We start from the raw sequence: 27,915 nt of genomic DNA, 5'->3' as shown, positions 1-27,915 counted from the left end.
CGCAAATACATAAAGTAAGGTAAAATTTTTCAATGTTCAGAGTGCTTTAAAATCCAAAAAAAATATTGAAGTTAAACAAATTTGTAGTAAAAATTGTTCTATAAAAAGTCTTTATAATATTGTTCTAATGTTATTTTATTGCAAAATTACCAGTTATAAGGCCCAAAGAAAGTTTGTTACTAATATTTCAGGTGATGTTTGCGTTTGCAGATTGGTGTAAAGTTAAAAAATATAACAATAATAATAGTCTTAAATAACATTTTACAAGGGATGCCGATTGACCATTTTTCTACTATGTAATTCCCACTAAGATATTAAATACTACCAGAACATTTAATTTTTAGCCGTCAACAAAAATATAATAATATGACGACAAGTATGAATTTGATGGTAATTCGATCTACACATATATCGCTGTTGCAGTACATATTTCTTTGTCAATAACAGTTTTTAGATAACATAAATCATTTTTAATGATATTTACATGGATGGAACCTCATTTTTTGAATAATAATATGTTCTTCTATTGGCATAACTTTGATTACTTGGTAAACCTACATTAGACATCACAAGAAATTTAACAAAAATCATTAAAATGTGTTTGTTAATTAATTCACTGTATAAGTACGATAATATTATATTCCGTACCATTCCGAATACTTGTTGAACAGCGCAGTAAAATTTTATACATTAAGATTTTATAATATATAATTATCTTCACTTACTTGGTCTACTAGTAATAAAGTTATCAGAATTAAATGGCAAACTGGTCTTCATACACGGCTTTTACTTTAGCAACAATTTCAAATGGTAATAAAATTCGAGTAATTTTAATACTATAATAAATTGTTTCTAGTTAGTGATCCCAAATAATGTATAGGTCTAAATAAATAAATATTTATTCAATAATTCTGTACTTTGGTGCAAAAACAAAAATGTAAAAATTTTTATGTGATATAGTTTAAGTTTGCTTAACATTTTAATACCATTAATTAATTTCGGTAAATTTACAATTTAGGGTTTTGACATTTTTAGGACGACTGACTTAGAACACATTAGAAGACATAGAACAATGAAAGAAAAGTATAAATTCAAATACTTGGGGTGTATAATCACGAAAAAGGCAACAACAGAGGAAGAAATTAAGCAAAGATTAGGACAAACAAGAACATCAATCCGACAACTCAACTCAGTATGGTGGGATAGACACCTAAATATGAAGACAAAAACAAAGACTTATAAACATTAGTGCAAAGTATTAGGACATATGGGGCTGAAAATTGGATTATAAACAAGAACAACAGCAGTAAGATAGTAGCAACAGAGATGGAATGCCTGCGAAGATGCTGCAGAGTAACAAGAATGGATAGGAGACGTAATGACGAAATAAAGCAAAGAACATCAATAGAAACAGACATACTAACATATATAGAACAAAAAAGACTAAAGTGGTATGGACATGTAAGAAGAACTAGCGATCGCAGATGGATAAAGAGAATAACCGAATGGAGCCCCATAGGAAGGAGGAAAAGAGGACGACCCAGAAGATCCTGGAGGAACGAAGTAGAAAAAGCCATGAGTAAGAGAGGCTTAAACGATGGAGAATGGGACAACAGAGAGAGATGGAAACAGTTGAGCGAGGGAAGGCAGTGAATACTGTAGAATCTCTGAATATATGGGAATACACATTTGATAAGTTGTTATTTTGATGCTCTTCTGTGTTGTCAGAAATACACCTATCTAAAAATCTACCTTAAAATGCCTAGCAGATACACCAAATTGTTATTACTTAAAAGTACCATCGAACACAAAACAGTGGTTATAATAAAACACTTTTTCAGCAATACGTTACGATAACAATAAATAAACCAAGTATAAATTATATCTTATAGTAAAAAATACTATGTAATAACTGACATTGTTATCTTATTTTTGCTTTCCTGCTTGTTGGTCAATATATTAATGTTTGCACCAAATACAAGATATCATATTGCACTGGTTACACTAAAAAGGCAAGAGTCGTAAATTGTTGGCTTGGTTGTTTTTGCACTAAGATACAAAATTAAAATATTATCTAGCTTTGGAAGATTTTAGAAAAATCAATTCATAGACTATAAAGTTTAAATTTCTAATAACTACTACTTAATTTAAGTTATTACACTTTACATATTCTTCACAAATTGTACTAACAAAAAGTGTTTAACATAAAAATTGAAGTAAAATATAATGGCTACAAAATAAAAATGTAAAATCTAACTCGTTACTTGGTAGGAGAGAAACTTGTGGTTGATTCTTATACATTTTCCTAAGAAATACAATTTGATAGGTGAAGGTGAGAAAGCAAGTTATGTAATATATTAAATGTAATCATATTTCCCACTTTAGAATGGATAGTTGATGTATTTATGCGTAGAAAATATATTATCTCAAGCAGATTATTAGAGTAGAGCAAAGTAGAATAATTATGTTTTTTATTTTACTTTAAATATTAATAGCAATCGGAACTAACTATAAAAATGTCAATATTCCTTGAATGTATCTAATATAAAAACTTTTAATTTTATAAATATTGTACTATTGTACTATTAAAGTGATATATGGTTGAATGCTCAAGGCAGATATCGAATACAGTTTTTTTATTAAATCTTGCTCAAGTACTTTCGCTCTCTTCAGGGGGCCCTAAAGATGCTCTTAGAGCGAAATTACTTGGCAAGATTTAATAAAAAATTGAGCTCGATATCTGCCTATTTATTTGAATAAATATTTTACTATTACCTCAAAGAACGTCCTGATAATGGTAATACCTGGGCAACAATACACTGGCTAACAGGGCAGTCTTTAAGATAAAGATTATGTGGAAAAGGTGTCTAAGCATTAAATGTTAGATAATCTTTTCAGGTCATAATAAAAAGACTTTTTTCAACGCAACAAAATTATACTAGAATAAAGATATCTATTTCCTGAGGTAAAATGTTAAGAAAGTAAAAAGTCCTAAGTTAATTATTATCTTTATTGGGATTAATCAACAATTAATTGTAATGATAATTTTTCGACTGTTCTAACAACCATTCAAATTTCGTCATTTTGTGTCATGTGGAACAATTTCACCCAATCATGTCAACATTAGACTGATAATTGCATTCAGTGCAATTTTCAATCCCTATGACAACACGATCGAGTTTGACAACTTCATCCAAATAAATTTCAAAATGTCACGTTTCAACGAATCTAATGTTAACTTAAATGTTAATAATTGTACTTTCACTAACTGTACTTTTAATAAATAAATGTTTCGTTATGTTGAGTTATGATTTTTTTTTTCGAAAAATTCTCCGCCGAATATTCCTCGGACATTGATGAATGCCTCATAATTTCATGACAAATTTCTCAAGCTCGTTGCTTGGTAACAGCACTCAGCCTTCGGCTTCGTGCTGTTGATTTACTGCTGACTTTAAAATGATTTTGCCAATATTGTTGAGTTGCGTTTCTGGGACGACTATATTGTAATATAGGTTATTCGATTATATGAAATCAAGTTTAACTTGAGAATATTCATCAGAAAAAAATCATAGCATGTGATTTGTATTCAAAAAGACAACCACATGCAATGATGACAATAAAATTCTCGTGTTAGTAATCCCACATGAGGAAAAAACAGGAACAAAAACTTCATAATACTATCCCGATATTTTAAGTCTTAGATTTAGTTTACTCTCAATAAACACCAAATTCTCAATATTCACTCTGTTTATCCTATGTCTGAATTTTTACTTTGTATATCCTATGTTAAAAAAATTGAAATCTAATAAGCATTTTTGTGTTGTTAAATGTGATTGTCTTGAATTAACTGAATGTTTTGTATACTAATTGTGGTTACTAATAGAAAAATCAACTATTACTACCGAGCTCTTTATGGAATGCAGCAATATTGTTAATTACCGCATATAGAATTTTTAAAAGAAAAACGGCATTATACAAGAGCTCCTTTCATATATCTTATTTTGAATTAAAATAGCTAACAACATTTTCATTAAATATTTATTTGTTAATTAATAGCTTAATTATATAATCATTCGCCGCTCTAACTCGAGATATGATAAACACCAGGATATGCAGGTCTTATAGTAGTGTACTAGATTATTGGAGTTTCCCCTGTATTGTAAAGTGTGAATGAGTTATGTAAACTTTATATTTTTTTCATGGATTTTATAGTTGTATTTTTATTTATACTGCCAGTTTTTTGAAATTAAATAAAATGATCAGAACGGGTTTAGTCATCCAATCAATTGAAATAAGTTAAATAAAACAAATATGAACAAACGTATTAAATACATATATTTTAGATATCACTGATACCGTTTTCAACTTTATAATTCTTTTTCTTCTTGATGTGCCTATCCGTTACGAATGTTGGCGATCATCATGGCAATCTTTATCTTATCTGCAGCTGCGCGGAAAAGCTACACAGATGTTGTATTGAACCAGATTCTGAGGTTCTTTAACCAAGATGTTCTCTGCTTCCTGGACCTCGTTTTCAAATATTTTTCCTTGCAGGATGGCTTAAAGGAGAGCATATCTGGATTCATTTCACATAATATGTCCGACGAACTGTAACGTTCGAGATTTGATAGTGGTCAGTACCTCTCGATTCTTATTTATTCTTCTGAGGACCTCCTCATTTGTGACCCGATCAGTCCACGGGATCTTAAGCATTCTCCGATATAGCCACATCTCAAATGCTTCCAGTTTTCTGCACATATCTTCGTTCAAGGTCCACGATTGAACACCATAAAAAAGGACAGAGAAGACGTAGCATCGCAGCATTCTTACTTTTGTATCAAGAGAAAGGTTGTGACTCTTGAAGAAGGTCCCCATCCGATTGAAGTGGATCTAGCTTTTCCGATGCGTGCTCTAATCTCCTGGTTGTTGGTCCATTCTTCATTTATTATGGTGCCGAGGTAGATGTAGTGCGTCACTCTTTCTACAGGGGACATCATAATTACCGGTATCATAAATTGCTGAATAGCTACGATAATAATAAAATACCATTAGATACTAATGTAAAATTATATTGATAATTAAGGTAAATATTAATTTATAAAAACTATTTTATAAATAATAAATAATAAAATTTATATGTATATTTAAAATAAAATTAACTTTTTTTTATTTTATTGGTAAATAATTATCGTTACAATTTTGATCGTAAAAATTATATAAATTAATATGTTAGTTGCATTTACTTAAATATAAGTTCAAAATAACAAATATTTATTCTCATTATCAATATAATTTTACATTAGTATCTAATGATATTTTAACATTTTCGTAGCTAATCAGCAACTTATGATATTGGTAATTATGGGGTTGATAATAGTCTTAAAGTTAAAAGGGAAAAAGTGTCTAGAAAAATAGACATCTCACAACTGAAGAATACTGAAAAGAAAAATGAAAATAAGTATCAAGGTTAAAGAGGAAATAGAAACGCTAGAAAACTTGGTACAGACAGATGTTGAAGTAACATGGACTGTTCTAAAAACGAAAATAACAAAGATACAAGAAGATGACATCGGATTCACGAAAAACAACATAAAACAAGAATTGATAACGCAAGAGATCATAGACCTTATGGACGTAAAAAGAAAACATAAAACAAACCCAACGGAATATAAACGAGACAATAAAATCATTAAAAAAGTGCAGAGAAGCTAAAGAAAACTGCATGTCAACCAAATGCGTAGAAATTGAACAACTTCAGGAAAGATACAACTTTAATGACCATAGAAAAGTAAAATAAATGACAGGTAGACAAATAAAAAGACAAGAAACAATATTAAGAAATAATAATATTAATAAGATAATTAGGTACAGAAGACAAACTGGAGAAATGGAAAGAATACCTTCAGACACTTTTTGACGATGATAGACTTTATTCTCCACCATCCACGGATTCTCCACCATCATATGAATAAAAAAGGTCCAAAAATAACAAAAGAAGAAGTTATTTATGCAGTAAAAGCTCAGAAGAACGGAAAAGCCACCGATCCAGATAATATCAATGTCGAAATACTTAAATTAATTGTAGACAACGAAAGTAAAAGCCTCGACAGCACTATTCAATAAGATATATGACACAGGTAAAATACAATCAGAATGGCTAAAATCAACATTTGTAACATTACCAAAAAAATCCAATGCCTCACACTGCGATGACTATCGAATATTAAGCACGATATCTCATGTCCTTAAAACTTTTCTCAGAATCATTCATACACGAATTTAAAAGAAGTGTGAGTTTTAGATGAGTGAGAGTTAATTCGGATTTTGAAATCAATTGGGAACACGAGAAGCTCTTTTTAACTTAAATGTGTTAACACAACGATGCAGAGACATAAATGTAGATGTATGTGCATGTTTTATTGATTATCGAAACGAATGCATTTGACTGCGTTCGCTATTAAAAGATGATCGAAATTCTGAGAACACTGAAATTGACGAAAAAGACTGGGAATTATCTCAGAATTATATTGGTATCAAATGGCAAGAATTGAAATAGAGCACACAATATCCGAAGATATACGAATTTTTAATCTGTATTCGGAATCTACATTCAGAAAAGCATTAGACGAGGTTCAAGGTAGAATCAAGATTAACGGAAATAGATACCATCCTAATAGCACGCAAAGGCACAAGAACTACAAAATATAATAGTAGTTGCGGTAGTTCGTCATAGCGAAATGTTTGGTTTACATTTAAATGTTTCCAAACAGAACAGAACAGGTAACGTCCATAAAATATTTGGGAGCAAATATCAACAGCCAGTGTAACCTAAAAAAAGAAATCCTGTCAAGAATTGAACAAGCGAGGAAAATACCCATGAACATGAAAACATTATTTACAAGATCAGACCTTAGTCTAGAGCTCAGAATTCGAATGATTAGATATTACGTTTCCGTATTACTTTTCCGTATGTTCTACTGATCGAGTTTGTCACTGCGATGCCTCTGTAATTGTCACATTCATCCCTTCTGTCTTTTTTGTATATAGTGGATATGAATGATGTCTTCCACTCCTCTGGGGTTGTCATTCCATTAATGCAGTTTTGGAACAGTTTGGCTAAACTTGTATATAGTTTGGTTGTACCGTGTTTAATTGTGGACCTGGTGCTTTGTTATTTTTTAGAGATTTACATACATCTTCCACTATTGTTGTTATTTGTATAGGCGAAGTTAAAATATTCATATTTTGTGTTTTGTTGCTGCCCTTAAATTGTGGTCTATCTTCCCTTAGGAGTTTTTCAAAATATTGGTCCCAGTCATCCATTGTTATTGTTGACACTATGTCTCTCTTCTTATCGTGTCGTAATGATTTTAAGACTCTTCAACATTCTGTGCTTCTTTGTCCTCCTAGATGTGAATTTATTACACTTGTGTTGCCATTATCATCATCATTTATCATTTTTTTTCCCACACATCATTTTTCGTACTTTAGCCTGAGACTCCTTGTAGAATATTTTGTTCGTTATATTCTTTGTATTTAGGAATTTTTGATATTCGTCTTTTCTTCTTTATTTCTTGTTCTATTTCTTCGTCAAACCAATATGGAAGTTTTCTTTGATTTTGGAATTGGTATCCAATGGCTTCTATTGCTGCCTCCTGGAGACACCTTTTTATGGGAGTGACGACCGAACTTCTTGTGATCCTCTGTTTCTGTAATTATGTGAGACTTCCTCTGGTTAATTGGCTATGTTAATGCAATAAAAAGGACAGAGAAAAATTAATTCCAAAAAACTGGCAGTATAATAAAAATATAAGTATAAAATGCAGGGAACTACAATAATTTAGTATTTTACTATATAACCTGCATAATCCGGTGTTTATCACATCTCGGGTTAGAGCAGCGCCTGAGGGATCATGTAATTAAGCTGGTAATTACAAAATAAACATTTAATGAATCTGCTGTTAGCTATTTTAATTTATAAAAGGTTATATAAAAGGAACTCTTTTATAATGATTGTCTTCTTTGAACTATTTTATTTCTGTAACTCGGTATTTAAAAATATTGCAGCATTCCATAAAGAGCTCGGTAGTATAAGTGGATTTTATTTATTAGTAATCAGAATTAATATAAAAAAACGTTTCAGTAAAATGTTATTCAAGACAATCACCTTTAACAACACAAAAATGCCTATAACATTTCAATTTTTTTTAACCCACAGAGTAAAAATCTAACGTTAAAATTTTATACAATAGTAAATTGATATACTTTTTTTAATTAGAAATATATAGTGTATAATAAATTATAAAATCGTACTTGAAATTATATATTAAGAATTTTGTTTTTCTATGTAGTAATGTAAATTTTTAATTTAGTGGGAAATATGTTTTACATCAAGCGTCATAGCATTACTAAGTCTACAATTATGCCATATGAGGACAAGCAGTATTATGTCCTAGAAGTAGTAAATAACTATTCTATTGCCTACTAAATGCATCTATAGCTACACTATTTCGAAGAACGGGAAACCTCTATTTTAACTATTTTTAGAAAATTTACCTTTCTGAAAATTATATACTCACTCAAAAGAAATGATCGCTACAATATAGAGATGTCTACTATTGTTAAAAATTTAAGTTTTACAATGTTTATTCAAAGATCGACTAATTTTTTCATCTCTCTATGTACCTATCTACGTGTTTGCTCTTAAGGAATGGGTATAAAGGAGAGGTTCTTAAAAAATGAGTCCAAATCAGAAATGTACACAGGATTTTGACTGCGTTTTTTATTTAAGATCGTTTTAGAAAAACATAAATGTTTTTAAACATTTTTTAGCATTTTAAATTATAATATACTTTTGCGTTAACAAGTAGTTCAATTTCTTATGCACTTTTGGAGTCTAAGTTTAGACTTAGAAAACTTACATAACAAGAAGATTTGACTCTTTTACATAATTGTTTAGACTGCAGTAAGAAGAAAATTGAAGAGGTAATAAAAACTATATATTTACTATATAGTCTAAGTCATAAGCTAATGAGAAAGGAATACTATTTATTATTTACGTACTTATCAAAAAGAATAAATCCACATTTATCCTTTTTTTGTATTTTAGCCTTGATTTAGTAATTACATACAAATATTCGTATTCATTGATTCATTCAGAACTGTACAAGGAGGACACTTTTCACGCTCAGGGGATCATCAGGGTAGCTTCAATATAACACACCACGACACCAAGACATAAACCACGGTTAGAAAGGTGGGCAACAAATAGGTACACATACAAAGGAAATATCCATTCAAACGAATACATTTTTTATTCATACCTTTCATTTAATTTTATGCAGAAATACCATAATCAATTTAATAATTCTTGAAGCAGTCACGTACCTGTATTGACATGTAAGGGACAGTTAAAGAATATGTGATTTACATCAGCTATACTAGTTCCACACTCACATCCGTCTATTGGGAGAACTCCGACTTTATGTAGATGATGTACTTTTAATCTTAGGATAGTCGACACTGTATTTCTACTCAGTGCAACAACTTTGTAAAATTGGTTCGTGGCCAATGTTGGTTGTAATTTAAACAAATTAGTGCTTGTAGTTTCACTGAACATTTAATATTTTTGGTTTTGCTCTGGCAGCTATTATTTTATATTTTTGTCTTTTCTTTCTCCCCAATTCTGCTTTAGTTTGTATACTATTAGGCTAAAGTATCACTCCCACATCTTCTCCGACTCTGATCAACGTTTCCTTGTTCATTTTGTATGCGTCAAACATCATCATCATCCGTGGCATTACAGCTCGTTATGAGCCAAAGCCTTCTTCAGAACAATCTTCCATTCGTCCCTGTCTATGGCAACTCTTCTCCATGCTTTAACTCCGATGGATTTTAGATCTTTCTCTATGTTATCTTGATACCTAAGTTTTGGTCTTCCTCTGGCTCGTCTTCCCACTGGTCCTCTTCGGTCGAAAATTTTTCTAATCGTTGCATCTTCATCTCGCCTAATTACTTGTCCTATCCATCGAAGGAATGCTAATTTAATATATTTTACAACGTCAGGTTCCCCAAAACTTCTGTATAACTCAAAGTTGTAGCGTCTACGCCACAAACCCGCGTTTAAGCAATTCTTGGTCGTTCTGTGTAAGTGACCATCTTTCTGACACGTATGTTAACACTGGCCTTATTAGTGTTTTATATATGGTAACTTTAATATTTCTGGGTAGTTTTGGGGCCATCTGTTTCCTCAAGCCATAATAGCACTTATTGGCAAGCACTATTCTTCTATTTCTTCGCATCTATTTCTTCGCTGATATTGTTGTCTTTGGTCAGCAGCCAGCCTAGGTAGACGAAGGTGTCCACACCTTCCAGTTCCAGATCATCATTTAATAGTCTAGGTATCTGGTTGCCTGATCTAGTACAATACATATACTTGGTTTTCTGTGTGTTTATTTTTAATCCCATTCTCAGTGCAGATGCCCTTAGTGATCGAAATGCTTCGATCAGAGATTCTGTGGACCTAGCAATAATGTCTATGTCATCTGCTTATCCGACCACTTGTACAGATTTATTAAAGATGGCGCCATTCGTATTATTATGGCACTCTCGAATTACTTTTTCTAGTGCAAGATTAAATAAGAGACACGACACTCCATCTGCCTATCTCAGTCAATTTTTACAATGGAAGGGTCTTGAAAAGTCGTTTTGGATTCTGACTACACTCTCTACGCCTGTGAGTGTAAGTTCCCTTAGATGAACAAGATGAAGTGGCATTTGAAATTCTACCATAGCCTGTAGAAGACTGTTGACTGTCTGTTGACTGAGTCGTATGCGGCTTTGAAATCCACGAATATGTGGTGGGTGTCGACACCGAACTCAAGCGTTTTCTCAAGAATCTGCCTGACTGTGAAGATTTGGTCCGTTGTTGACTTATTGGGTCGGAAACCGCATTGGTAGTTCCAACTATTTGTTCAGCATAGGGATCAATCTTCTGTACAATACATTGGACAATACTTTATATGCCACGTGCGTCAAACACTCCATCGTTTAATTTACTCCAGTATCAGAAACAAAACCCGATACAGCCACAACGTAAAGACTACTGGAGACAGCAATGATGAGAGTACTGAGAAGAATTAGAGGAGATATGCTAAAAGATCGAAAGAGGGGTGAAGACAGAAGAAAAGGTAACATAGAGTGTATAAACAAATGGACACTAAACAGAAAAAACAAGAAAAACCACAAAAGCAGAATGGAAGAAACTCGCGTCGTCAAAATGGCAAGAGATAAATCATCAATCGGTAGAATCTATCAGACAGCCGCACATAAGATAGAGATATTAATTTATCAATAAACAAGCAGAATTACTTATAAAGAGAAAGAAGAAGATGACTTTCGAGATTCTGAAAAACAAGACAGTCTAAAAAATTTATTTTGAAAACAGATTGTAATTTTTCAACTATTTTTTTTTTAATTTCATTCCTAGCCAGATCTGTGATACAAAAGTTATATTACAAAAGAATATTTTTTAAAAATTGTATTGATAATTTAAAAATTAAGTAACGCAATAGTATTTAAATTGTAAAGTTAAGTAAGACTATAACACTATTATTTATGTAGTTTTCTAAACTAGACTAAAAAATATTTTTTTAAAACGATCTTATTCATTAATATAAACAAATTCGAGACCTGTCTCCATCTGCAGAACCTTCTCCATCACTCGAAGCTGACGATCCTTGTTTCGCTAGTCTAACATCTCCTGGTAAAATTTCTTCTGATCTATGGACTGTAAATGATGTTTTCCCCCTCTTCCCGAAACCCATTCTCCGTTTTCGACCTTCGTTGGACATTTAAGGAAAATAAGGATAGAGCGTACACGTTAATGATTAAGAGACAAGAGAATCTATTCTAACACTTAACTATGACGAAAAGTATATTTTTTTAGCTAAGACAATATATTTATTATTGAAATAATTAATGAGATTTGATACATTTACTATGTTAAACTCATTGCTCTATCCAGACTGTGTTAATTTTGTTTTATTTTGACTTTATTTTTTGAAAAAATATTCAAGTCTTTTTTTTTATTTTATTATTATAAAGTTTGATCAGCACAAAAAAAAGAAATAAATAGCAATTACTAAACTAAGTAAATCATACTGCCAAAATATTATTTTATCTAAGTCGAACTTTAAAAGGTTTAAAGTACATATGTCTGGTGAATCCTTTAAGTAATAAATAATTTGTTATGTAATTTAATTTTAGACGAAGGCGAATCTATAAACAGCATAAATAGAAACATATATAGCAAAAATAGAACTAAAATTCTTGATCAAACTTAAAAGTATGTTCCATGGGAGTTCTCTGTTACCTACTGTATTTGAAATATATACTCAATAAGCATTGAAAAATTGTACATACAAAGAAGTTCAGAGGAAAATCAATAAACTGTGAGACCTGGTTGTTATGAAAAGGATCTTCGAACCCGATTTTGTCTACTAATTCTCTGAGGTGAACACGAATAAGTGCAAACTAAGGACTGCTTAGATAAACAGCACCCAAGGAGGCTCTCAACATAAACTAATCCAAATAAAGAACACAAAAGTCAAATCGACTACATAGTTGTGCGGAAAAAATGAAAAACCCAGTAATAAATATAACCGGGAGAATACTGTGGTCAAATCATAAACTTCTAAAAATGTACTGCAGGCTCAAACTACGCACAACTAGAAAAATACAGCATGCAAAATAGCTAAGGGTTAATAATACAGAAAAATTCCAGATGAAACTGATAAACAAAGAAAAACCGAAAATATTAGAAGACATAAATAAAACAGTAAATGGAATAAAAAGCTGAATATATTCAACGAAAAAAGAGCATACCGCGTAGAATCCAAAAAAATAAACATTGGATGTCAGTAAAAACCTTAGAATAAGTGGAAAAAAAAGAGTTATTCTACAATATACCACAAAAACAGGAAGCAACACTCAAGAAATAGCGGAACTGAGCAGGAAAATAAAATGTATCTGCACCAGAAATATAAGCAACCATATAAATAATGTGCATCAAGAACTGGAAGAATATGTAAACCACAATGAAAGTCATGAACTATTTAAAAAAGTTAAGTATTTGGCCAGAGAGTTCAAGCCACAACTTCAAGACATTCAAGATCATAATGGAGAAGTAAAAACATGTAATCAGAGATGCAGGATCGAATAATTTTATCAGTAGAAGTAGAGAAGGCTCTCAATCAACTAAGAATCAAAAATACCCCAGGAATCGATGGCATATCAGCGGAGACTCTAAAAGCAATGGACGAGATTGGCATATATGTAATACTGAATTTCTGCAACATGATATGGATCACAGGTGAATGGCTTAATGAGTGGTGCGCATCAACCTTTTTTATATCCGTAAAAAAGACCACTAGCAGTATGCAGCAATTACAGAACCATTACCCTTATTCCTTATGCAAATGTAGCAAATTCATGCTACATATAATCAATAAACGGCTAACAAACTTTTTACTTCCAGATATAGCCAAAAACAAAACAATGCGGATTCGTACCAGGAAAAGAAGGGAAGTAGCAGATACTAAGAGAGAACACCAGACAGATAATAGAAAAATTGAGGATACACAAAGTACCTGTTTCGTAGATTACATAATGGCTTTCAATTCAGTAAAATGGGATTACTTTTGGAGTATAATGGAAAATATGGAGTACCTAACATCATAGTAAACCTAATAAGAAATTTGTATGCTAAAAACCTAGTCTACTTAAAATACATTAAGTATATTCAGATGCGTTCAAAACAAACATATATTCAGAATATATAACAAGAAAAGTACAAGACGAATAGGATGAAGGTATCATTATAGGAAGCAGAAAAATTAGTTATCTACGATACACAAATGACACACTTATATTATCAGCGAATGAAGTCGAAATAATTACGTAATGGCTAAGCCGTATCTGCGAAGAATTCGGAGTTCAAATCAACATTAGAAAAACAAAAATATTGATCGTAGACAGAACAAATAATAACCTACCCACATACATTAAGTGGCGAATTTCGAAGTGGTAGACAGATTTGTATACCTGGGCTCCTTGATAACTACCAATGGCGATTGCTCCTCAGAAATCAAGAGTAGACTAGCAATGGCTAGAGCCGTAACAGCTAAATTGGTTAAAATATGATAATACCGAACAATAACAAGGAATACTAAGCTCAGGTTGGTTAATCTCCTTATTTTCCCATTGCTCCATACGCAGCTAAAATATGGACTCTCAAAAAAATCGATAGGAGTAAGATCGAAGCCTTCGAAATATGGGTCTATAGAAGAATTCTACGTGTTTTCTGGACAGAACATAGAATCAACCTTTCAATTCTGCAAGAGCTTCAATAAAAGACAGGCATACCTAAATTAGCTAAAATTAGCTAGGATAGCTAGAAGAAAGGCGACCATGAAACTATTGGAAGAAGAAGTAAAGGTAAAAGGCCAAAGACCAAGAGAAAGATCTCCAACATAAAACAAAATACATGAAAATAGGCACGCAACCACAAACACTACGGCCACTTGTCATAGAAAATGACGTCATCGAAGCAGTTAACGAATTTGTATACCTGGGAACGCTCGTCAATACTGAAAATGACACTACCGCAGAGATAAACCGCAGCATTTGCACGGCTAATAGATGCTATTTTGGGCTTAATCTCCTTTTTACATCTACAGTTATATCAAGAAATACAAAAGTAAAACTCTACAAAACAATAATACGCCCAGTCCTAACATATGGTTCAGAAACCTGGACTTTAACAAAAAGCAATGAAAACATGTTAGGATGTTTCGAAAGAAAAATACTAAGGCGCATCTATGGAGCGGTAAATGAAAATGGTGTCTGGAGAAGAGGATACAACTTCGAACTCTATAGGATATACCAGGAACCAGATATCGTAAAACACATAAAGATAGGACGTCTGAGGTGGGTAGGCTATGTAATGCGGATGGAGCAAACCGACCCAGCTAGAAAAACGCTCCTTGATAGACCTATTGGTCAAAGAAGAAGAGGAAGACCCAGAACAAGATTCCTAGATAACATCGATGAAGACATGAGAAATATGGAAATACGTGCTTGGCGGAGGAAGGCGATGGATAGGGACGACTGAAGAAAAATTCTTGTGGAGGCTAGGACCCACACAGGGTTGTAAAGCCAAAATGATGATGATACCTAAATTAGCTAGAATTAGCTAGAATAGCTAGAAGAAAGGCGATCATGAAACTATTGGTAGAAAAAGGAAAGGTAAAAGGCCAAAGACCAAGAGGAAGATCTCCAACATAATGGACAGACCAAATAAAGACTATGGTGGTAAATCCCTACATAAAACCATTCATATGGTACAGGATTGCAGTTAATGGAGACAGCTAGCTAACAATCTTTAGAGTGTCACCACACCCTGACAAGGGCTCAAGGAACGAGGAAAAGGAAAAGCTCTAATAGTGTTAGGACAAAGAACGACACGTTTATATGGTTTATCCTACAGAGGGATAGCTAACAGAATAGGAAGGCAGATTAAATGATTCGCTTTTGTCAAAGAAGTTGTACAGTGTTAAGGTGTACAATATTTTAGGACTATATAATGTATTGTTATTATTAAACAAACGACATAACCCTTCTAGACTTGATAGCCTTTGAACATTTATAAAGAACTCTCCATCTGCAGGACATCATAAGAATGCCATCTTAGGGTTTTTTCGAAAAAAACTTGTTTTTAGGGCTATCGTATTAGCTCTAAATTATTTATAACGATGTAAAACTATAGATAGCGCCATGAAATATGTTTCGTCTGTCTAGGTTAATTTGGTAGAAATTACTTTATATAAATAAAGTGTCATTAAAAATTTGTACTGTAATTAAACAGCTACCGTAAAAATTGGAGATAACTACACCGATGAAATCTCCATACAACGAGGTGTCAGACAAGGTTGTATTTTGTCGCCAACATTGTTCAATGTTTACTCGGACCAGTTATTTAAAAAGGCACTTGAGAGACAACCATATGGAGTAAAAATCAACGGGGAACTACTTAATGTGATTAGATATGCAGACGATACAGTAATTCTTTCAGATAATATTGAAGGTCTCCAAATTCTGCTTGATCGTATTCACGAGGTAGGAGAGGAAATGGGCATAAAAATAAACTCACAAGCAAAACCAAATTTTTAGTGTTTAGTCGTGACCCACATCCCGATGCAAAGCTTCAATGAAACGGAGTCCAAGTTGAGAAAGTCCACAAAATGACATATTTGAGAACTGTGGTAACAGACCAACTAGATCCAGACATATAAATAAAACATAGAACAGCAATGACTAAAACTACTTTTATGAAAATGAAGTCATTTCTTTGCAATAATCATCTCAGTTTAGAACTAAGACAAAGAATGGTTAAGGATTATGTTTTGTCCGTACTTTTGTATAGTGCAAAAGTGTGGACGCTAAAAGTATCGATCATGAACAAAATTAAAGCATTGGAAATCTGGGTTCATAGACGAATGCTGAAGATACCTTGGACAGCAAAGAAAACTAATAAAGAAGTAATAAGGAGCGTCAACAAAGAAAGAGAACTGCTAAAGACCGTTAAACATCGAAAAATGTCTTATCTGGGACATATCTGGGGAAGTCGATATAACATATTACAATCCTTCAGGTAAAATAGAGGGCCGTAGAGGTGTAGGAAGAAAACAAGTTTCTTGGTTAAAAAACATTCGTGAATGGACAGAGATAACAAATGTATGACAATAAATTATTCCATATTGCAGAAGATCGAGAAGCCTTCGCAATGGTTATCGCCAACGTCGGATAATTCTGATATGGCACGCGAAGAAGAAGAATAAATAAAATTTCATATCTTCAGAATAGATAATAAAAAGATTGACTAAATCTTATAATTATATATCGTGACTATTATTGTTTATTTGAATATCGAAGAGTAAGGACGTACTCGATATACCTCACTTTATATACCACTATAACACTTTACAAATAACAGTTGAAAACCAGTTGTAAAAAAAGTAGCAGTGGCCTTTTAACATACCAATGGAACATAAAAAACCAACACCAGTTGTAACAGCAGAAAAAGATATACAGTAGGTCTACTATTAGTCAACACCTCTGCAACATGCACCCAATTATTCTTCAACAATTTCAACTGTTAAAACACACACTTAAAACTTCTTAAATTCACTGGCAAAAATAAAAATTTTCCTGTACCCGACTTTTCACAAAATAAATTCGCTCTTTCACAATAAACTTACCACAATAACCCCCTATCCCTATCAACCTACTGTAAAAATAGCAACCTACCCACTTTAAGTAGATCTTAAACAAGCAGCTAAATATTCAGAATTAAAGTTCAGAAAACTGATGGTAAGTATATAAAATTAAACATACAAAACGAAATAACAACCTCGATTCTAAAAGCTCACCTCCAACAGAAATACAAAATCGATATATTGTTGCACTATCTGACACTGAGACCCCCACAAACACAAAACAGGAAAACAGGCAAAAGAAACTCCATACAATGTTCATATAATATGGTCTATATGGTGGTAATAGGATATACTCATCACTCTATACCCACAACAGATATCAATAAAGAACTGAAAAAGATATAAAATAGCAATGAAATCCTTATATTTTTTCTTCGTATATCTTAAACCAAAAAATAACAATAAACGTACATTTAAAGTTGAAAGCAACAACAAATCTTTTAAGAAACCTAAAAATCCTGCCAAGTGCGCACTATGCCAACAGGATCATCTGCTAACTACAAAGGTTACTCAGTTTACAGGGAACAACTAGTAAAATATGCCAAAAAGAGGCATATTTCACTACCAGCAAACAGTACCAAACAGAAACAAATACCAGATCTTACATACGCAATGACACAAATAAACAAATCACTATTTTACAAAACCATTAAAGAAAATAATATGCAAACGTGACAGCACACCAAACCAACTACAAATCAGAATTTACCGCTAACATAAAACATAACATAACATAACATTAACATTATAATATTAAGCTTAGCGGCCAACTTAACCATAAGCAGGAAGTAATCATTTTATTAAGCCTAAATAAAATCCATAAACTGTTAATCTACGAAACCTAATTAAAATATTCGACTACGTTTATAGAAGATTAGCAATAATCATATCGCACCAGAAATTCCAAAAAATAATATAATAGTCTCCCGTTTTATACCGCTGTCGCGGCTTTGGGAGTATAGCAGGGTAGTCTGCTATATCTAGGGCCTACGGTATACAAGGAAGGTAACATGGCCAGTGCTACGCTTCAACCGTCTATTATTACCCCTGGTTTTACCAAAGGTACTCATTTTTATTCAGGCTGAGTCGACCTGGGGCCTATAGACATTTTTAAAATGTCTAGATGTTCTTGCCGGCGGTGGGATTCGAACCCCGGACCACCGGCTTGCGAGTCAAGCATCCTACCGCTTGCGCTACGCAGGCCCATATTTCAAAAAATACTCATCAAAAACTCTTTAGGCCTATGTAAATTAAACCTTTTCTTTTTTATTTAACACCTAGTGAAAAGAACGGAAATATGCGATAATAATAATAATATGAACGTTAATCTACATTGTCTTAGCTTTATTAAATATTTAAAGAGTATGGAATCAAACGAGAGTTACTAGATATGACAGAAATAAATACGGTTATCAATACATCGTCTTCGCTGGTATATTGCTTACCTGTCGCGGACAATTGGCTGGTAGAGCTACTTTTTTTACTAAGACCAACAAACTGGCCCGTTCTGTCCCTATCTCGATCCCGTGGACCATCTTTCCTTCCCATATCTTTTTGAGGAACTTCAAGGCCATGCAGATGACTTACAGCAGTATCACTTAAGCTTCCATCTAAAAAATGAAAAGAAAACAGTAATAATTTAATAACCACAAATACGTTTTTGAATGCAGACAGTTTTTTTTTGGCCCTGATCAGTCTAGCCAGACACAAAAGAAGTAAAACAGTAACAAACAGTAAGATTACATCGACATTAGGAGAACTATGTCACACTTTTCTTGCCTAGTGATCTATCAAGGATTTGGTTTATAAAAGATATACAACTCTAGGTCACGGAAAGAAGGAAGTTGTAAAACTGGTTTAAAACAAAGGTAAATGAGATTAACTAAAATTTAATAAATAATTATAATGATAATCTACTGTATTTTAAACAGCTCTATACTTATATCATTAACTGATTGTAAATGTATTATATTCCAAAGAGCTGCTACTTTACATTTGATTAAGTCATTTTTTAATCTAGAAAAATCTCTCTTTAATCCTGACACCTCGGATTGATCTCTGTCACTGGTTATTTCATTTAACTCACGCATAGTTTTTTTGCATATTCCTGTTATTTGATCGATACATCTTGTTGGGGACCTTCTACCTTCTACCTTTTTTTAAATAATTAGTCTCTCCATATTGCGGTCATAACATGTCCAAAGTATTTTAATTGTTGAAGATGGAGTTTGCTGGATAGCCGTTTGCTAACTTTTAGCTCATTTTAAAATGAAATATTTGTCCAGTGGTCGGTCCACAGAGTTCGTAACATTCTTCTCCAACAGAATATTTCAGTAGCGTCTATCTTTTTTCTTTCCGCTTGTCGTATTGTCCAAGTTTCACATCCGTATGTCAGTATTGGGAGTATTAAACAGTTGATATATGTCATTTTTGGAGCTCCTGAAATTTGAGAGTCCTTCCATCTTTGCTACGGCGACTTTTGCTAGATCACATCTACGTTTTATTTCTTCCTATAGTGGCCCTGTGTTTTTAATAAATTATCTCAGATATAAATATGAGCTCATAACCTATAAATAATATAAATAGTTTTAAAGTCTGTTTCGTTAGAAGGTTCAGTAACCTTTGTTGATAAACATAGTTTTAATTCTGTTTTGTTAAAAGATTCAATTCAATGTAAAGTTTGTTGATAAATGTAGATATTTTTATTTGTAATAACTGTTTATGTTAAATAAAAATAAATTTGTAATGTTTCTCTTTAAGCCAGGAGATTAAAATTACTTCTTTTAAAAGGATATTCAACATTGAAATTTTTTAGGAAAGAAAAGCCTTTCTTTCTAAGCAGCAAAAGAAGTTTTTTAAATGGCGTCCTAATTTTAAATAGTTTAGAAATCTTCTTGTTTAGTGTTGCCCAGAATATCTCTGTAAGTATTTTTTTAAATTATTTTTCGTTGTTAGTCCTCTTAGTCCTCCCCAAATAAAGGAATCCTTATCCATTACTCAGTTCTCCAACCAAAACACGAGTAGTCGTTCGCAAACGTTTCAATTTATTTGCTTACCCTATCTTCAAACCCAGTGATCGTTCAGTCTCCTATTTCAATCCCCTATAAGAAAATAATTGTTACATGTGCTTTGGTATAAAAAATATTATGACTTACAGTTGATATGTAACCAGATCGTTTGTCGGCGTGGCTGCTTCCTTCGGCAGTTGAAATGTAAGAGGATGAAAGTTAGTTGTGCAAATCTCATAAAAAGCCAAATTTTTGTACAACGCGGTGTTGCAACGAGGGAAAAGAAGTAGAAGCCTTATTGCTAAGGTTGGATTAATTCCAAACAAGATCTAAACAATGAAGCTCTTCAATTTCTTGCTGTTGCTTATGCAGTTTGATAAGCTCTTCAATTGTCAGCACCTGATTGTCGGCATTCAGAGGTCCCTGAACGGCATCACTATCCACTTCTAAATTTATTCGCCAGGTGAGATCGACAATTTCTTTAATCACGTTTCCAATTTCATCAGCCTCTGGCATCGGATTCCACCTGAGTAAACGTGATTAGAAAAAAAAGACACAGTCTTTTCCAGACGCCATTTAACGTTTTTTTGTGAAATTTGATTCCAAGATTATCCAATGATTCTCACTGCATCTAAAACATTGAATTATTTCCAAAACCTTTAACAGAGAGCTAATTGTTTTTCTCTTAGCTTCAAGCAAGTGTGCCAATGATCGTCCCATTTATAAGATTTGAATATTCTACTACCTGATCCATCGGTTTAAAATAAGCTGGTTGTATTAGGTGACAAAAATTCAACTTTCACAATTGCACTAAGACTGGTTAAAGTTGCAGGAGCAGACATTGCCGCCCAAGATTTACATTTAGATTTTCAAATCACATACAAGCCAAATTTAGATTTGGATATTCATGCTCTTGGATTTTCTGAGTAAAAAATAAGTTTTAACTTACAATCACCAGCTGCAACAACGATAACCAACTGTCTCTGCTCTACGATCTTTGCCGGCCTTAAAACCTGAAAAGGCATTTAGACATGTTGTTGCAGAATAGTCTGGTATCATATATATTGAATATTGGTTGGTTGGTATGACAACCTTCATTTATCATAAATTTTAACTTTTATAAGGAGAAAGACGCAGGCTCTTTATCAGCACTTGCCGCCTTTCCGCTTTCTGCAACGCCATGCCAATTACAGTGACTTTTGAGTTGGCTGAACCAACCTTACCAGGTTTAAAACCTTTATCTTTAACGATCTCCCCAGTGTCCTTTTCCAATCTCTCAAAAAACCAGCTTAACTTAAAAGCACACCATATTATGATGAATTGAACAATTTTTCCCATTTTCCTGATTATTACATGATAATTTTGATATTGTTTTTACCTCCTAAGGTAACTTTTTCCTTAGGAAAATTTTTTTATTTTTCGATGTGCAAAATACTGACGATTCTCAGACAACAGCCTTATAACTAGGCATAAAGTATGGTTCTGTATAACTACATTCCTTGTGTCGGCATTTAAGTAAAATTTATATACTTTTCAAAGTTATGCATACATAATATTGGCATAATTTATATACCTGATAGAATCCTAATAGTTGCAATTTGTAATTTTAGCATTTAAGTAACCTGTTTGGAGACCTGACGATAAACAGCAAAGTTTTGTGTTTAGAACCGATTGTCCTAGGTACAATAAACTAATTGTAAGCCTAATATTTATTTCTTTAACCTTCTTTAAAGAATATTTATTGAATTACCCAATGGATTTTCTTATATATCTATACCTTCGACTATTAATTGTGTGAAGTTTATTTTTATACTGTTATTTACGACGGCCTCCTCGTTTTATTAGTATTTCGTCCGTTTTTTTGGAACAGGGGGCATCCATCCGTAAGGGTAATTTACGGAGGCTCTCTGTTCCCGATATAATTGTTTTAAGAATTAAAAATCGTTATCTAGGCTCTTCTCTTGTAAAATGTTAAAAAGCACTCTTGTATATAGCCATCATGTAAACGAAGCGCCATAGAGTTGCGCAATATTTCAACTCTCTTTAGTTGTTTAAAAGTCAAACTTAGTTTTTAGTATTTAATGTAGTGTTTAAGTGTTGATAGCTTGTGGTGATAGTGTTGTTAATTAATTAAGTAAAAATAAATAGTGATATTTTCATTTCTACTAAAGGTCCTAAGAAAACAAACCGGAACACCTTCAACAAAAAGTCCGGTGAAAAGTCAGCCCGTTACAAGGGTTTAGCGATTCGATGGGAAAACCTGAGATATAACGCCCAGTTTCTCTTTACTGACAGTCTGTACTGAAGTCAATGATATTAAGAGTTTTTACATACAGAAAACAAAGACAAAACATTTTAAAGATATTTATACATATTTAACAAAAACTTACCGGTTTTTTCTTCTACTGGTGGTTCGGTGTTCGATAAACTCCTTGTAAACTGTCCTCTCTTGACGCTACTCTCTCTGTGGTGGTGATGATGGTGGTGGTGATGGTGATGCTGGTTGTGATTTAAATGATAATTGTGATGCGGGTCAAGAGGCTCTATGGGTTCCCTATGTTCATGGTCTCTTTCCCTAGCACCTCTGGAGTTCATAGTTCTATAGCCGTATTCGGTACTAATAATTTTGGTATCATTAGAAGGTTGACTAGCACTACTATTGTTATCTACACTACACATTTTAAATAATAAAGAAGGTACTAGGGGAGGAGATATAGCATTATTTGGGGTATTATTATCTGAAAATTCATCGTTACTGGTAAGATCAGAGTTATCGCTGCTTTTGTCTATAGCTGCAGTTTTAGTTAATATACTTGAACGCCTTTTATTATTTACATACGGAAATAAATCAGAAGCAGGGTTTTCAATATCGGGGATAGGAGTTTTATTTTCAGTAGTGGAACTATCTTTAGATTCATATTTGAGAAACTTTTCTTTTAAAAAAACTTCATTTTCACAACTACAATCTGGAAAATGCGTGCTGAAAGTTTCTTGAAAACTTTCAAACACATCACTACATCCGTCACCACTGAAAACTCCTCGAGCGCTTTTAATTTCGGGATTTGTGCACTGTTCGGAGTCGTTTTCTCCGATGGAACTGGTGCAGCTAACAGGGACGGGTAAAAGTCTGCGAATATTTGGGGTGTCCGGAGGTGTTTCTACAGGATGGTACGTTTTAACGAAGCTGAAGGTGACTGACTTATTAAGCTGTTTATTTTTTTTATTGTGTTTGGGCTCAGGATGAGAGGTTTGATTAGATACGTTACGGATTTTCGAATTTTTCGCTTTGTTGTTTTTGGGAGAATTTGTAACGTCAGGGTTAGACGCTATAAGTTTATTCCTGAAAAATGTTTAAACATAAAGTAGATATCAAAATTTTTTACACTGTATATCGTAAAACTGTCCAAAAATGTATTGCTGCATAAAACAACCCTTTTTAATTTTACATTAATGGGCTTGGAAAGAAAAAAAAAAATAATATTATTTTTATATTTTTAAATTGAATTTTAATTTAGGGAATTTTAAATAGAATAAAAATTGATAATCACAAATCGTTTTGCATTTCTATCTATACGGATTAGGTCTCTGTTATTAAGATGGTAATAGGCAATTCTTATTACGTTGAGCATGTTCATTCATTTTAACATCGATATTATCCTTTTCTGTTACCTCACTCAATTATCACCTACCATGTTTAACAATTGTGTACATACTATATATTTTTTTTAATTTGAATTATCTTCACCGACCATAAAGTTAGATTTTAATAATAGGGAACTTGTACGTTTTTGTTTCATTACATAATAATTTTCAGTTTCGTTTAAAAACGTGATTTATAAAAATTTCACGCCTCAAAAACTCATAATAACTAGGCAATAGAAATTTAAAATCTTATGTGTATTTAAATCACTTTAAACGATCTAAAAAACGCGCGAATACTTGTGACGCCATATAGTGATCCTGTCTCCTATAAAGGTATAAACCATTTTGTTTATATTCATGTTTGATATAGTTTGAAGAGATAGTATTGAATTGTGTGTTTATTTACTATGGAAAATAAAAGTAAATAATATAAGAGTTGTTTAGTATCATTGTGTAAAAGAACAACCATTAAAACCCCCAATAAAATATTTATTAGATTACCAGTCGATAAAAAACGGCGTTTAGAATGGTTAGGTGAATGCCGAAAGGACATTAAAGACATTTCAGTTTATTCTCAAGCTCTTCATGTATGTGAAGATCATTTTAATGTTACGATTGTCTATTTAATAGTTTTTTATTTAAATAAATTAACTGTATTTTAAACAAAAAACAAATAGTCAACAATAAATAAGTTAATTTGATTTAATCTTAGTAAAATAGCATAAAAATATAATATTGACACTATACTTAGTATAAAATACTAAGTTTTATCACTAAATACTTATTATGAGAATAAAAATCAGAAAAAATTAATATAATAAGTCTATATGTATTTACTTATCTGCTTTAACTTCCCGAACTTTTCCCACGGACAAATTTTTACCGTTTTAGCCATCATGTGTAGCCACCATAAACCTATTTACCATGGGTAAGTTTATAAAGTTACAAACGTCAAATCTGTATTAATTTATATTTAAATCATTATTTTATTTTAATTTTTTTAATAATTTATGAATTCCTTAATCTTCAGTTTTATTTTTACTACTTTTTGTTCAAAAAATAGTTGGCGCTCTCTCTTTCTTTCCGCTAGAATAAATATTCGCCCTCTCTCTTTCTGTCCGGTAGACTAAATATTTTGTTCTATATTGATAGAAGAGCTAATTCCATCATAGGCATACGTCCTATGGCATCTGTGCTATACTTCATTGTAGTCGCTCCCTACTTTCGTACTTTCTGTCAATCAGCTTTCAAATGGTGGGATATTTTTTTGTCTGTAATTGAAATTTATAAAAGAAAGTAAGAATTATTATAAGGTTCATTTTATGGTCTGCAGAAATCTCTTGGGGTGAGTACTTTCATTGTAATATATATTCTATAATTTCGACAGCATTTTCAATATTTATAATCTCACTTCTTTCAAAACCACGTTTTCAATTTTATGCACGTAGGAATTTTACAAAACTTAACTGATTTTAATAATAATTCTATTTCATTTTATCCTTGCAACCTGCTATTTGTTTAATTGTGATTTTGTAAAATAATTGGCAACGAAGGTAACCCCCTTTGATGTCTCACTAATGCTGATGTTATATTCTGGTTTATTGGAGTATTTTATTGGATAATTCCTAGAGTATTTTATTAAATAATTTATTGGATAATTCCTGGAATATTTTATTGGATAATTTCTGAAATAGTTTACGGATTTTAGGAGTGATGTGGGACTTAACAAATGCAGCTGTCTTTAAGACCTACCCGTATGCTCTTGAGGCGGCAACAGGACCTACCCACATAATTTGGAGGCAACATATTAACGGAGTAAGCAATAAAATATATACCATAAGTACCAATTTTAAATCTGTTTGTTGTAAAGCTTTAGGTAGGGTTTGTTTTGCAAACTACTTAAATATTATTTTTTATGTTGAATACATATGATTAGTTAAATCATTATTTTATTTGTTACTAGCTAAATTTTCATTGTTTAATTCATAGTTTAAGACAAGACGGATTCACATTTGAGAGACTGAGCTAGGCGAAGCATAGACGATAAGATCCCATGTTTGATTGAGGTATTATTTTATAATAGTATTTCAATCCTCTTTGGTAGTCATATCGTTACAAGTTATCAGACTGGCCTTTGGAAAAACCGTCTTCGGTCATTTAAAAAAATTTTCTTAACAAAAACACTCAAATATTAGGAAATATACAGTTAACATCAACTATTCAAAGATTTTTAAAACTGAGATACATAATAAAACGATTACAACAAAAAAACGAATGTTAAATGTAATGAATTAATGGTATCGATCCTTGAAGATTCTCACTATATGATGTCACTACCAATTAGGGCGCGTTTTGGACTGGCTGCTATAATAATTTGAATTTTCTCTTGATTTTATTCGTTTTTAGGAACCAAACGAAAGACAAAAACAACTTTTATTCTTTGATATATATATATATATATATATATATATATATAATGTATATATATATATATATATATATATATATATATATATATATATATATATATACATATGTCCAAAAGTTTGGAATATTTCATCTTTTTATTGATTTTTATATATAAACTCTTCTGAATAGTTAAACATCATTTTGTTTTAATTCTCAACAATACTAAATAAATCTCAAAACCAGATAGATGATATGCAAAAAAATTATTTATTCTCTTGGAGTGAAAAACTTACAATGTACAAGTTACATTTAAAAATAAATTAGTATAGAAAATAATAAATTTTAATAAAACTAATAATTAGTATTTCCTCCATTGGCCTGTATGCATGCATGTAGGCGATTTGATATGCTGCCGATTAACTGGTCGAGCTGGGCTTGCGGAATTCTCTCCCATTCTTCACGAGCAGCATCTTTTAGTTCTCGAAGTGTAATAGGGGGATTGTTTCGCTTCTTGATACGTGTTTTGAGAATGTCCCAAGCATGTTCAATAACGTTCATTTCGGGAGAAGTCAAGGTCCACTGTAATGTAGATATTCCTTCTTCTTCCAGAAAATTTTGTTCTGATGCTGTTCGATGAGGAGGTGAATTGTCATACATAAATACAAATTCATCACCTACTGCCCCTTGGAATAGACGTACGACAGGATTTAAAACTTCCTCGATGTACACAGCACCAGTGACTCTTCTCTCCAGAACCAGCAGTGGCGTCCATGTACTACTCATAATACCACCCCAAACCATAATACTGCCACCTTGAAATGGGACACCCGGTTGGGCTGTTTTTAATCGGACTTGTTGTCCTGGGGCCTTAAACCAGTGTTCTTCGCGAATCAGATACCAAGCAAAGTTTTAACTCATCAGAGAACATCACGTTATTCTAGTTAGGACCATTATGCACCATTTCTCTGGTCCATTGCAACCTTACTATTTTGTGTTGGTAGGTTAGTTTAACAACATGTAGCGGTCTTCTACGATACAAATTTATCGCATTTAGTCTGCGTGTTATTGTTTGTCGTGAAATATTCAGTCCTTGAAGCCTAGAAATTTCTCTGGATATACCACTTGTAGATTCCAGACGATTTCAGCTATCAATGTTATTTGCCGGTCTTGTGCTGCTGTTGTACATCGACTTCTACCACTTCTGGAACGATCCTTGACGTCGTTTGTATCTTGGATTTTTTTTTAATTTTCGATACAGTATTCTGAGTAACATCAACAATATTCGCGATATAACTTTAAATAAAACCCTGTTGTAATAAAGTAACTACTCTAGATCTGTTAAAATGAGATATCACGTTTCTAGGCATTTTTAAACGGTTCAATTCAAATTTCAACAATGACTGAAAAAATGTGTAAATACGCTAATCAGTTGAATGTGACATGTAATGTTAAAAATCATACAAAAACGATTCAAATTTTTCATCATTTTCATTTAAAAACGTTCTAGAATGAATATCAAC

The 27,915-nt window shown here is 32.3% G+C and overlaps 1 protein-coding gene across 1 annotated transcript in view; it reads right to left on the bottom strand.

Moving 5' to 3' along the window:
- Positions 1-27,915, bottom strand: part of Rim (Rab3 interacting molecule) — a 295,789-nt gene that overhangs the window by 54,800 nt on the left and 213,074 nt on the right. Inside the window, exons 13-15 of the mRNA XM_072532709.1 lie at positions 22,735-22,961; positions 18,782-18,946; positions 11,692-11,839 (exon numbers count right to left, since the gene is read on the bottom strand). Coding sequence (XP_072388810.1) covers positions 11,692-11,839; positions 18,782-18,946; positions 22,735-22,961 — 540 coding nt within the window. The remainder of the gene's footprint in view (positions 1-11,691; positions 11,840-18,781; positions 18,947-22,734; positions 22,962-27,915) is intronic.

Source organism: Diabrotica undecimpunctata, chromosome 5 (assembly GCF_040954645.1).
Source record: "Diabrotica undecimpunctata isolate CICGRU chromosome 5, icDiaUnde3, whole genome shotgun sequence".
NCBI classification, from domain to species: Eukaryota; Metazoa; Arthropoda; class Insecta; order Coleoptera; family Chrysomelidae; genus Diabrotica; species Diabrotica undecimpunctata.
The sequence above is the reverse complement of the archived record's forward strand: the minus strand, read 5'-3'. Positions and strand labels throughout refer to the sequence as shown.